Source organism: Cariama cristata, unplaced genomic scaffold (assembly GCF_000690535.1).
Source record: "Cariama cristata isolate BGI_N322 unplaced genomic scaffold, ASM69053v1 scaffold14294, whole genome shotgun sequence".
Taxonomy (NCBI): Eukaryota; Metazoa; Chordata; class Aves; order Cariamiformes; family Cariamidae; genus Cariama; species Cariama cristata.
The window spans coordinates 1-11,545 of NW_009611321.1; the positions used below are offsets into that span (position 1 = coordinate 1).

The 11,545-nt window shown below is 54.7% G+C and overlaps 1 protein-coding gene across 1 annotated transcript; it reads left to right on the forward strand.

Moving 5' to 3' along the window:
• Positions 1–199: 199 nt before the first annotated feature.
• TTLL6 (tubulin tyrosine ligase-like family, member 6) lies at positions 200–10,978 on the forward strand (the record flags this gene model as incomplete). The annotated part of the gene is made up of 12 exons (XM_009698211.1): positions 200–246; positions 1,489–1,607; positions 2,158–2,288; positions 3,968–4,124; positions 4,391–4,534; positions 5,626–5,711; positions 5,853–6,078; positions 6,612–6,796; positions 7,769–7,957; positions 8,423–8,606; positions 8,939–9,136; positions 10,757–10,978. Coding segments are annotated over 12 exons (1,888 nt in total), but the record flags the coding sequence as incomplete, so codon positions are not given.
• Between the last annotated feature and the right edge of the window lie 567 nt (positions 10,979–11,545).

Genomic DNA, 11,545 nt, shown 5'->3' on the forward strand with positions numbered 1-11,545 from the left:
GTGTTCAGGACCTCTCTTTGCCATGTTGCCTCAGGGCTCGCTGAGCCCACGTTGGCTCCGGATCAGATTTGCCCGTTAGTTCTGTGGAGCACAAGTTGGGTCTGCAGGTGAAGGAACACCGTTGTCTTCCTCCCTCCCGCCTGTGCCCGGGACGGGGCCCCCGTTCCTCGCTGAGCGGCTCTTCTGTCATCTCTTTCAGTTCCAGTGTTCCCTCCATCAATCTGACCAGCTGCAAGTATGAGAGCGGTAAGTCCGAGATGCTGCAGGGTGTCCCTTTGGATCAGCCCACCAACAGCAAGCTCTTTGGGTGCCCACGCAGCCGGGGAGGGGTGCTGGTACCGAATTTCCACTGCACAGTCGCTTTTGGTTTATGTGTTTATTGGTCGCAAGCGACTTGGACCCCTGTACAAAGTAGAGAGCTGTTCACCCTTTGGACTGAGGTGCCCTCTGGTTTAAAGAGACAGAAAATGTGCAGCAGCAGGGCAAGCCCTCCGCCCCCCGTATGTCTTCATTTGCCATACATCTGCGAAAACTGGTGAGAAGGGTTTAGTTAGGGGCAGTTACGCTTAGTGAGGGGAAATGACGCTCAACTGTTTAACGTAAAGCTGGTGATGGAACAGGCAGGATTGGTGCCTGGAACTGGTCCCTTTGCCGTCCATCTCTGGTGACGTGCTCCAGGGAGCTGGTCCCGTCTCCTGTCTTGCTCTTTTGCTGCCACAAGCTGTATCTTAAAAGAACAGACTCCTAGCATTTGATGGATGTTATTAGCCAATTTGCTAACGACTATTCTGGCAGTGCAACCACATATGCGTTGTGGAAGGCCACAGCCTGGTCAGCTGTGCAAGGAACACAGGCTTTATACAGAGGGACAGGCGCTGTGTGTTTGGCCTAGGGCCATGCTCGGGCAGTTTGGTGACGGGAGGTGGATGGGACCCGCAGCAGGAGGTGGTGTGGCAGCGCAGGCGCCCCAGGAACCAGAACTGTTTCGCAATGGTTCCTAGTGTGCATTGACCTCCATCGCCTCCCCAGCCTGGTGAGAGGCCAAATCCAGAACTGGCACTAACATGAACCCCCAGCAGCGACCCTCTGCTCCAGAGCTTGTGTGTTCTGCTGCCAAATAGCTTTTGATTTCGAAGAAGATACTCGTACTTTCAGAAGACTTGAATCTGCCCGTGTGGTGTCAGACCCATGGCGGATTGAAGCCTGCTGTGGTTCAGGAGGTGCTCCGGGACCCCAAGGCATGTGGACTTAGGGGGCTGATAGCTCCCAGTATACCTGCAGCCAGAGGCCGGGGTGAGTTTAGCCAGGTGAAGCTTGTGTTTCTGACACCTCCTGAAGGGTCCCGCCAATACCTTGCATCTGTGAGAGTGGAATTGCAGCCTGGAGAGGTTTATTGCGTGCTCCATCCCTGGTTACTTTGGGGCTCTAACGGTCCCTGGTACTCATATCCTCTGCCTGGCCCATTGTGATCTGCTTGCTTTGGCACAGTGCGGCGGGCAGCACAGTGCTGTGGGCTGAAAGAAGCGGGAGAAAACGAGGAGTGGACGGTGTGTTGGACGGACTATTCGGTCTCTCTGGAGCGCATCATGGAAATGAAGCGCTTTCAGGTAAATACCCCCCACGTAAAGGCTGCCCAGCAGGAAGAGCTCAGGAAGGAGGAGGGCGAGACGGGGGCTGTTAGTGGAACAACGTGTTGCAGAATGAAACAGAGGCGTGCAAAACTAGCACCCGACCTCCCTTCTCTGCTTCGGTTCCAGAGGGTGCAGGTTCACGAGCCTTTACTGCTGTTGTGTCTCTGGTACGGTGCCATCAGCAGCACTTTGGCAGTTAGCAGTGTGAACTGGAAAGCCGCCAACCCCTTTAATGTAGCATGAAATAAATGGTTCTTGATGACAAGCCGTTCCCCTCCCGAAGCTGTGATGTTCTAGGGAGGGAGAGCTTCAGGGCTGAGATGGAACGAGCAGATAAATCACAGTCGTAAAGTTCAGACAAAGCAGTTGTAGCGTAATCTCGTCCTTCAGCAGACGTTCAAGGCAACCGCCGACCCAGCTCCCTGTTCTACGTGACGGTTTCTCCACATGCCGGCTTTCCTCGGCTCTCAAGGAGGATCCCTGCTGTTCCTTTACTGATTCTGTTTTTCCTCTGCACCTCTTTCAGAAAATCAACCATTTTCCAGGCATGATAGAGATCTGCCGCAAGGACTTGTTGGCTCGCAACCTTAACCGCATGCTCAGGCTCTTCCCCAAGGAGTACAATATATTTCCCCGCACTTGGTGCCTGCCAGCTGAGTGAGTGATATGCGTTAATGCAGCTGAGAACAGGGGTATGAAATTAGGAAGTGGAGGCCTTTATGGCTTGACAGCCAGGCTGGGATGGGGGGGCCTCTCCGAGATCTCATGTCTTGGTCTGGGCCTTCCTAACCTTCCCTGGAACTGAACAGGGGAGTGTTGAGACACGTTTCTAGTTTCACACATCTTTAATTCCCGTTAGACTGAATTAGCCCGTGGAATGGCATCCTCTGCGATGTGTGCCTTGCTGCTGGGCAGACTGCGTGCCGAAGGGCTGAACCTGGGGAGAGGGACCCACCTGGAAAGCCACAGGGCAGTGGGCGAGTGGGAAGTGTAAATCTGTGTTTCGGTGGAAGGTCTCTCGGCAGCACAGGGTGAACGGGAGAGCCGGCTGCGGGGCAGCGTGGCAGGCTGCCTTCCCCCGCCGGCTGGGTCGGTGCCCATCGCTCACCCAGGAGGGGCACGGGACAGGGGCACGAGGTGGTTCCACCCCACCGACAGCGAGGGCTCTCTTCACAGCCCCCTGCACCTCTGCGCTCTGCTGCAGTAGAGCCCACTGATGGCAGAGGATGGTAGGAGCGCGCAGGTCACTACGCTCATACGTATATGGTTAGATGTAAACCATCACCGGGTTACTCAAGCTTTGGGGCAGAAGGCCTGGCTCCTCTGATCATATAAGTAGCTGAAAGAGACCAAAGAGCACTTGAGGTTTGGGTGGCTGTAAGGAGACAAGATACCCATTCTTAGACTTTATTCTTACCATTTCCTGAAGACCTGGAAGTAGGGCTCCCGCCACCTGCTCTGTTCCTGAACTCTCCTCATGGTTAGAATGATTTTCTTAGCATCTGACCTAAGTATCTCTGCTGAAATATCAGCACTTAGTACGTCTCCTGTTTGCACCGGCCTTGGAGAAGAGTGGTTTGCTGTGTTTTGCTAATAGCGTGTCATGTCCAGGAAGGCTATTGCCGTGTGTCCTCTCCGTCTTCCCATTTCTGGAGAAGACAGACCTAGTTCTCTCGTCTTTCTTTCAGGCTGCCTTTCCTGGACTCAGACTGCTCTTGGCACTGTTTTCTGGGATTTGTCCCGTTTGCCTCTAAAATGTGGTGCCCACTAGAGAGACGGTGCTTCTCTGTCTACAACAAAATACCTAATTGGCATATGGGCTTGAATCTCCAAAGCACCAAGTTCCCACTGGGGCTGCTCTTCAAGATCAGCCGTGTAACGCGATGGGCACGCTGGGCTCGCGAGCCTCTGCGCCCTGCTTGGAGCGCTCCGGCTGCGGCCTCCTGCCTGCTTGCTGATGGGCTGGCACAAAAGGGGACGTAAAGACTTGCGATCTCCTCCTCCTTTGCAGCCAGGGCTTGTTCATTTTCTCCTGCTCTCTCTGCGGCAGCAGAGCCAAATCCAGCTCCTGTACGCACAGTGGTGACCGCTTCCTACGACCCTCCCGGTAGAGGTGGAGATGTGTGCAAGTAAAAGGTGGAACCAGGAGAGCTCTGTCAGGTCGCACAAGGACCAGTCTGTAACTCATGTGGATCAGAAATAGGTGTGCTATTCCTCTGCTGCAGAGGATCGGTCTGTACTGGCCCGCAGCACCACAGTTTGAGCACCTAACTGTTACGAGAGAGTTCAGAGGCTGGGTTTTTGCAGCTTGAAACGGTAACCCCTTCCTTGCACAGCTATGGAGATTTCCAGGCCTACAGTTGCGCAAGGAAAAACAAAATATTCATCTGCAAGCCAGAGAGCAGCTGCCAAGGGAGAGGTATCTTCATAACACATCACCCAGAGGAGATCAAACGTGGAGAGCACATGATCTGTCAGCAGTATATCTCTAAGGTAACGGGGACAGTCTCGAACTAGAGGTGGAGGACTGCAGCCTCCTAGCTCTTCCCGCATCCCGCATCCTCCTTTGCCCTGCGTCTTCCTGGATCTGCCAGGGGCAGCGGGGTGCCTGCAGCGCAGCGGAGGCACGGCGAAAGCTTGCCTTTCTCCTCGCTGCTGAGCTGCCCAGGAGCAGGGCAGGTAGAGCAGCCAGCCTCAAGGACTCGGCGGCACGCCTAGCAATGTTTATCTCATGCTTGCTCCTGCCTTTTTTCTCGCAGCCTTTCCTTATTGATGGCTTTAAATTTGACATGCGTATCTATGTGCTGGTCACATCTTGTGACCCACTGAGGATTTTTGTCTACAAGGAGGGTCTGGCCCGGTTTGCCACCATGAGGTACATCGATCCCAGCAGCAGGAACCGGGTAAAAAAGGGAAGTTTCAAAAAAACTCGCATAGCATCTGTAGGTGTAAGTCCCTAATTTGTCCCGGGGGTATTCCAGACCTTGAAAAGGCAGGCACTGGTGGGTTTCATGGGACCCAGCTTTCGTCTTTCCTGTTCTCCCCTCCCTCTGTTCCTCCTCCTCCTCCTCACAGGAGGTATTTCAGGAGTGTCTGAAGTAGATCTGCTCCCAGGCCCCACATTTGGGTTGTTTACTGGCATTATCACAGAATCATGGAGTTGGAAGGAACTTTGGAAGGTCTCGAGTCCAACCTTCTGCTCAAAACTGGGTCAACAGTAAATTCTGATCTGGTTTCCTGGGGTTTCACCCAGTCAGGTGTTGAAAACCTGCAAGGATGGAGACCCCACGGTGCCTCTGGGCAACCCTCCTACTGCTTCTTTCCTTGTCTGTCTGTGCTTCAGCAGAAAAAAGGGACCTGGGGATTATCTGGTGGTACTGGAACAGCCTAGGAGAGACAGGGAGGGGAACTGGGAGAGCAAGGTGCAGACTATGGCCGTGCCCATCTCCAAGCAGGGGTCTGTGACCTGTAAAATCCCAACAGAAGATGGACCGTAGTGTTGGATCGCTGTGCTATTGCTGTGCCGTGCTGTGCACCGGCTGCCCTGAGATACCCCGGGCTTCTGGCTACCTGCCCGCTTGTCCCAGAGCTGCAGACGTATGTGCCCTCCCTCACTCCGATATGTGCATGTGTTGGAGAGGTCTTCTGCTTCGGGTGAACAGAGGAAGAATCTGCAGAAATGTGCTGCAGCTTCTGTCCTGAGGAGTCCCTTGTTTATCCGTGAGGGCACGGCTGGAATGGCATTTGTGGAGCTGACTCCCGTGCTCTCCCCCAGAGATAAGGACAGAGGCGTGGAGAGGGCAGAGCTCTGTTAGCTCTGACTTTGGGCTAGAGAGGGGATCAGCAGCACGATTAACTCCTTGCTGCAAGTCACCACCACCGAGAAGAGACAGAGGTGGGCAAAGCTGGTGGCTAGATTAGTGCTAGCGGGGCTGTTTCTATTTACGCTCTGTGGTTAAGAGTAAATGAAAGTCTCTTGCGGTTCCTCTCTCAGGATGATATCTGCATGCATTTGACCAATTATGCTGTCAACAAGTGTAATGAAAACTTCATCCAGGATGACACGATGGGCAGTAAGAGGTATTGTCTTGTCCAGGTACCGCAATGCCCTGTGCATATCCTGCAGGAAAGCTGCATCTGGGACGCTGGTTTACTTCCATCTTTCTTGGGGCAAACATGGTATCACAGGTCAGCTCTTGCCATCTTCTCTCCTCCACACAGGAAACTGTCCACCCTGAATGCCTGGATGACCAATAACAGCTACAACACAACAAAAGTGTGGGAAGATATTGAAGACATTATTATAAAGACTCTTATTTCGGCTCACCCTGTTGTGAAGCACAATTACCAAACCTGCTTTCCCAACCACGCTACTGGCTGTGCCTGCTTCGAGATACTGGGTTTTGATATTCTGCTAGACAGAAAGATGAAGGTGTGGCTGCTGGAGGTGAGGAAGGAATCTCCTGCTGTGTTGAAGCAACTCTGGAAGCAGCAGATAGCCGAGAGCTGGCTTGTCTGGGGGAGGCTCCAGAACAGGGGGTGGTGGGGTGAACAGAACTCGTTTGATTAAAAAGGGCCACCTCGCTCACAAAATTAAACAGGCTATGAAGACAAGTGGCCAAGCGACCTGCTGTAAGCTAAGCGGGATCCAGGAGCCCACTCCCTGTACATCCTCTCTAACAGCAGGGAGTTTCCTGAACCTTAGGATTCCTTGACCTGTAACAGCACCCTGAATTTATGACAGCTGCCCCCCACCTGTAGTCCTGCGGGGTGTGGGATCTGAATGACCTGCAGGGCGGATGGGCATTACGCTCCAGAAGGACAGGACCAGCCGCTGCGTGCAGCCTCCTGCTTTCTGTCGCTGCTACAGGGAAGAGCACCCGTGGGAAGCGTGCGGTGGGACAGACTGGGGCCAGCGAGCTGGCTGCTGGCCGCGCTTGCTGGGAGCTGCCAGGTCAGGCTAGCTGCTTGTTTTGGCAGGTGAACCACTCTCCCAGCTTCAACACAGACTCTCGCCTAGACCATGAGGTGAAGGATGCTCTTCTCTGTGATACCATCAACCTGATAAACGTGCATGCCTGTAACAAAAGGAAGGTGCAGGAGGAAGACAAACAGCGGGCAAAGGAACGGCTCCTCCAGGCCCATCAGATTCCCCGTGCAGCCAGGTATTGCTCTTTCCCATAGTGCTGCAGGTCCCCAGTGAGAAAAGATGGGGCATGGTAGAGCAGCATAAACCCAAGGCTGGCTGTCTCCAAATTAAAGCTCCCAGAGCCAGTGGCACTATACAGCCTCGGAGAAGAGATCTCCCAAGCCATCTGCATCCTGCACGGAAGAGCCAGGGCTCATCTCTGGGTGCTAGGAGATCTGAGACGCCTGGTGCTCTGGGCCCTGTACAGTCATCCCCATCGAGCTGCGCCTGCTTATCACGTCCTTCAGTGCCGACGGGCAGTGCCAACATCCCTGGGCTCACAGGGATGCTCGCAGCACAGGCTGCAGCACTGCTTCAGGGACCGAGAGCACCTGGGGACACGGGGCCCTTCCCCAGAGCAGGGTGGCTTTCCCAGGGCTGAGGGTTTCCTCCCCACTGCTCCGTCTGCACGTCCTCTCCTGAGGCCGTGTTAGATGAGCCTGCTGCCCGGGCTTTTCCTGCCATGCGAGGCGAGGCAGGAACTCAGGCAGGAACTCCCTCCAGCTCCCGTTGCAGTTAGCAGACCTGAGATAAGTCCGGGCTGGAGATGCTGAGCACGCGTTAGCCCTGCGCTCTGCCTGCCGCTGCAGCCTCGGCCGCTCCGAGCTCCCCGCTAGCGAGGAAAGCTCCCAGCAGCACGCAGCGTGGCAGATAGGGCTTCAATAGGCACATTTTAACTGAACTTCTCTTCTAACCGGGATAGTTGGGTGAAGAGGCCAAGGGGCAGGGTGCGAGCCTGGGCGGCAGGGGAAAGATCTGGAAATGCTTCACCACCACCCTACAGGTAGAGGATGAAGAGGTGTGGGTTGCGTTGGTTCCCTGGCAGCGCACCCATGTGAAACAGGGACCCAAATGGGGAAAGTGCTAGCTAGGTCCTTGTCCCCCAGCCAGCACAGCACCTGGACCCTCCTGTCGCAGCTCCCTGCCTGTGCTCTCTCCCGGTTTGCAGACGCGAGGAATTAGAGAGAAACCAGGCTGCCTGGCTGGCTGAGGCAGAGAAGTACGAGAACTCTCACCTGGGCAGTTACCGGCGCATTTATCCGGCACGTGGAACAGAGAAGTATGAGCCATTTTTCAAGCAGAGTGGCTCCCTCTTCCAGGACACGGTGTCATCCAAAGCACGAGAGGAGTGTGCCAGGTACGCCGCTCCTGCGGAAAACCCGCTCTTCGTGGGGGTGGCATAGAGACCGCTTGGTTCTGATCCCTTCTTGAGAGCAATTCTGCTGCTTAACAGGTGTAAGTGAGCGGTGAGAGCTGGAAGGGAAGGAGTCTGCCTGTGCTGTGTCGCCATAGCAAAGCAAGTTCCTTTCGCATGTACCCTCGAGAGGCAAACGCAATATTCCATTGACTTTCGGATGCTGGAGGCAACACGTCACAAGTGTCCTCCACCCTTCTGGCAGGCACAGCCTAATTCAAGGGCATTTCTTACAGCGGTCTCTTTGAAAAGCGCTCCTGGCCCATTTCTTGGCACACTTCTATCACGGTCTATTCACTACAGAACTTCTGACTGCAGTAGAACGTCCTCAGGTTGAAGGCTTCATGATAGCCTTTTGCCATTATGGCTCTTACTGAACCAGTGACTAAGACTACTGTTCCACGACAGGCAGCAACTGGAGGAAATTCGCCTGAAAAAAGAAAAGTTGGAAGCTATTACCAGGAAGAAGAAATCAAAGAGGAAAGAAGACCTGCATGGAGAGTCAGCTGGGGACAAATCCCAGATCCATAATAAAACCACAGCTCCTACGACCCGCCTCACCTATAGAAGCACCTGGATGTGGGACAGAAAGGTACCTTGCTCTTGTCAGTGGTTGTCCATGGGGCTCTCAAAGGCAATAACGTGGCTCTGGGAACAGTGCTGGGCCGTGGGTGTCTCCGAAGGAACAGAACTACGAGGTTTGACTCCCCTTCATGAAGTCCGGAGGGTTGACAGCTTGTGCCGGGAGGTACTTGCAAGCACCAGCGTTGTCCCTTCCCTGTTGTGGCTCCCACTGGGATCTCTGTCCCCCTCTGCCCCAAAGTCTGTAATTCTCCTTACGGCTCAGAGCAGTCTGTGGCTTTGTCTCTCTTGAGTATTACTACAGCTTCAACTTTGCTGTAACTCAGGTCTGTCTTCCCTAAGGTACAGTGCATGCAGTACGACTCTATGCAACCCCAGCATATTGTGGAATATGAAGAGGAGAAAAGAGTAAATGCTCTTCTGCAGCGTGAGAACCTTATCCGAGGCCTGGGTATCATCGATCAGCTCTCCCAGCTGCTCCCCACAACCGACAGACCGGCCGACACCCTGAGATCCTGCACCATTACCTCCGAGAGCCAGGTAACGGAAGATTGCCCACATCTGTCCTGCAAGGCTGACATAGGAGACAGCCGTCTGCGGGAGGATCGTGAGGAATGAATCGCGGGCATTGAGCATCTCTGGTGTGGCTCGGTTAAACGAGATCCAGCGTAACGTCTGGGTCTGTGGGTTTTCCTACAGTTACTGACTTTGTCCCTTTCCAAAGGGGTTTGCTGGGGGTGTAGAGCCCCTGAGCACCCTTCCACAGAAGATCCCTCTCCCCGGAATTCCAAAGAACAGACCACAACGATGTTGCCCTTTGGACACTGCTGTCCCCACCACACAGCTTAGCGTGAGCTGCTGCTTCAGGGCAGTAGTGTGATTCGCCGAGCTGAGTAAAATTAATTCCTGGGTAGGCTAGGAGCAGTAATGTGCTACGAGTGTGGTAGAGGAGCGCACACAGCAAAGAAGGACTGAAGGGAAGCGTAAGGATGTCTAAAAAAAAAAAGTCTTTAGGTGAATTCTGCACTGCAAACAATGCCTCTGTCCCTAAACATCTTGCCTTCTACATTACATCATTCCCCACACGGGGAAGGTGATGAGCCCACCGCACGCATTCTGATGCTAAGTTAGCATACCTGAACCCGTAGGGCTGCGCCCTCGGTCTGGGGCTCCCCCTTCAGCCATCCTGGCTCTGGAAGAGCACGGTACGGTGTACCCCCCAGCATCACTGCTCCCGCATCCCAGGCTGGCTCGAGGTGTGCAGCTGAAGCAAGCTGGGCCTCGCAGAGGATTGCACCCGGGGAACGGCGGTTTGGACCTAGAGTTAAAGGAGATCTGCGTGGTTGTCTCAAACTGAGTCTTGGCTACCACGCCAACTCCCAAACCAGGCTACTGGTCTAAACCCAGGCGAGGAGGAAGCCCGTAGTCCCTCGTCTGAGGGCTCCATTAGGCTACAAGGGCTGTTCTGGGGCACTGGCGGTGGCTGTCACCTCCTGTGTCGGGGAAGGGCTAGTTCTGGACCTGCAATTAATGAAAAATCTGGCGAGGTCCATTGCCTCTTCCAGTGGCACCATATGATTCCAGAAAGGCCTCCTACTCCTGGCTGGAAGGGTGACAGAAGGATGCTGACAAAGTCAAGGCACCAGAGTTGCAGGACCTAGGAGTCTTCTAGTACCTTACAAGAAATTGGAAATAGTCGGTTCAGTTTAACAAACGAAGTCTAAGATGGGGTTTGATCTGTAAGAACTGATGGTAGCTGCCTTTTCCTCTACCAGACAAAGCAGAATGGAACCCAAAACACAAACTCTGCCTAAAGTCTGGACAATTTTTTCAGCAGTGAAGGATTATCTGGGGGTGGGTCAGGTTCTTCATCGCTGAGTCTTCCCAGCCTGCTCTGGGATATCTTTCCACAAACCCGGCTCCAGCTCAGCCCAGTGTTACGGGCAGGGATGGGACTCTCAGCACTGGGGCACGGAGATGAGGCAGGCAGCTGCCACGACCCCTCAGATGATGTGAATTTGGGACAGTGACTGTGGCATGCCTGGGGAGAAAGCGCAGGGTGATGCTTTAGTGAGCGCCTGTGGATGACCATAGACTTTTCCTTCCTGTCTCTTGCCAAGGCCTCCAGAGCTAAGCCACAGCCACTTTCTTTCCTTCCAGCCGCAGTTTCTCTGGGATGCAGTTGGGGGCCAGGACACCCACCACTTAAGGACAGTCATCCCACTCTCCCTCCCGGGAGGTCCAGTCCAGCCTTCGGGACAGTGGTTCCTACACAACTCCAGAGCCGAGGCCCAGCTGCCGGCCAGCGTGGGCTCGGATCCTGCCACTGCGGGCACCCTCTTCGTTCAAGGCCGGAGCATCCCTTACCATGAGCAGCACAAGGTGCGGCGGTGCCTCTGGGCACCGGACAGGAGCTGGCTACGGCGCCAGGCAGCACGGACAGCAGCGATTACCCAGCCCTGCACCAAACCCATGGGGCTGCAGGCAAGAGGCCAGCGGTTCCCTGGCACTGGAAACCAGGCTGAAGGCCATGAGCATTACCTTCCTTTGGCTCTGAGTGTGTGTCTGCGTCGTGGAGGCTCAAGTCAGTGAGCTGGAGCCGTGGGCAGATGCCTGGGAGCTGTGGATGTTCCTGGGCTTGCCAGGATGGGAGGAGCGGGTGGGCTGGATGGAGCTCAGAGTCCCTGGAGTGCTCGGACCCTGCAGAGGGGACACTGCACTCTTCTCCAGGAACTGGTGACTGCTGGAAGTCTCTGCCTGAGGCTGGTAGTGTCCCATTGGCAGGGGCAAGGAAGAAAGTGGGTGGTTTCCCAGGACCAAGGATTGATGTGCTGGGATGGGGGAGTGTGAGAAGCCCAGAGGTACTTGAGAGCAGGGTCAGAGGCACAGGCGACGGGACAGCCAAAGGGGCACGTTAGCTGTGGGAAGTGCAGAGCAGACACTCGGTGA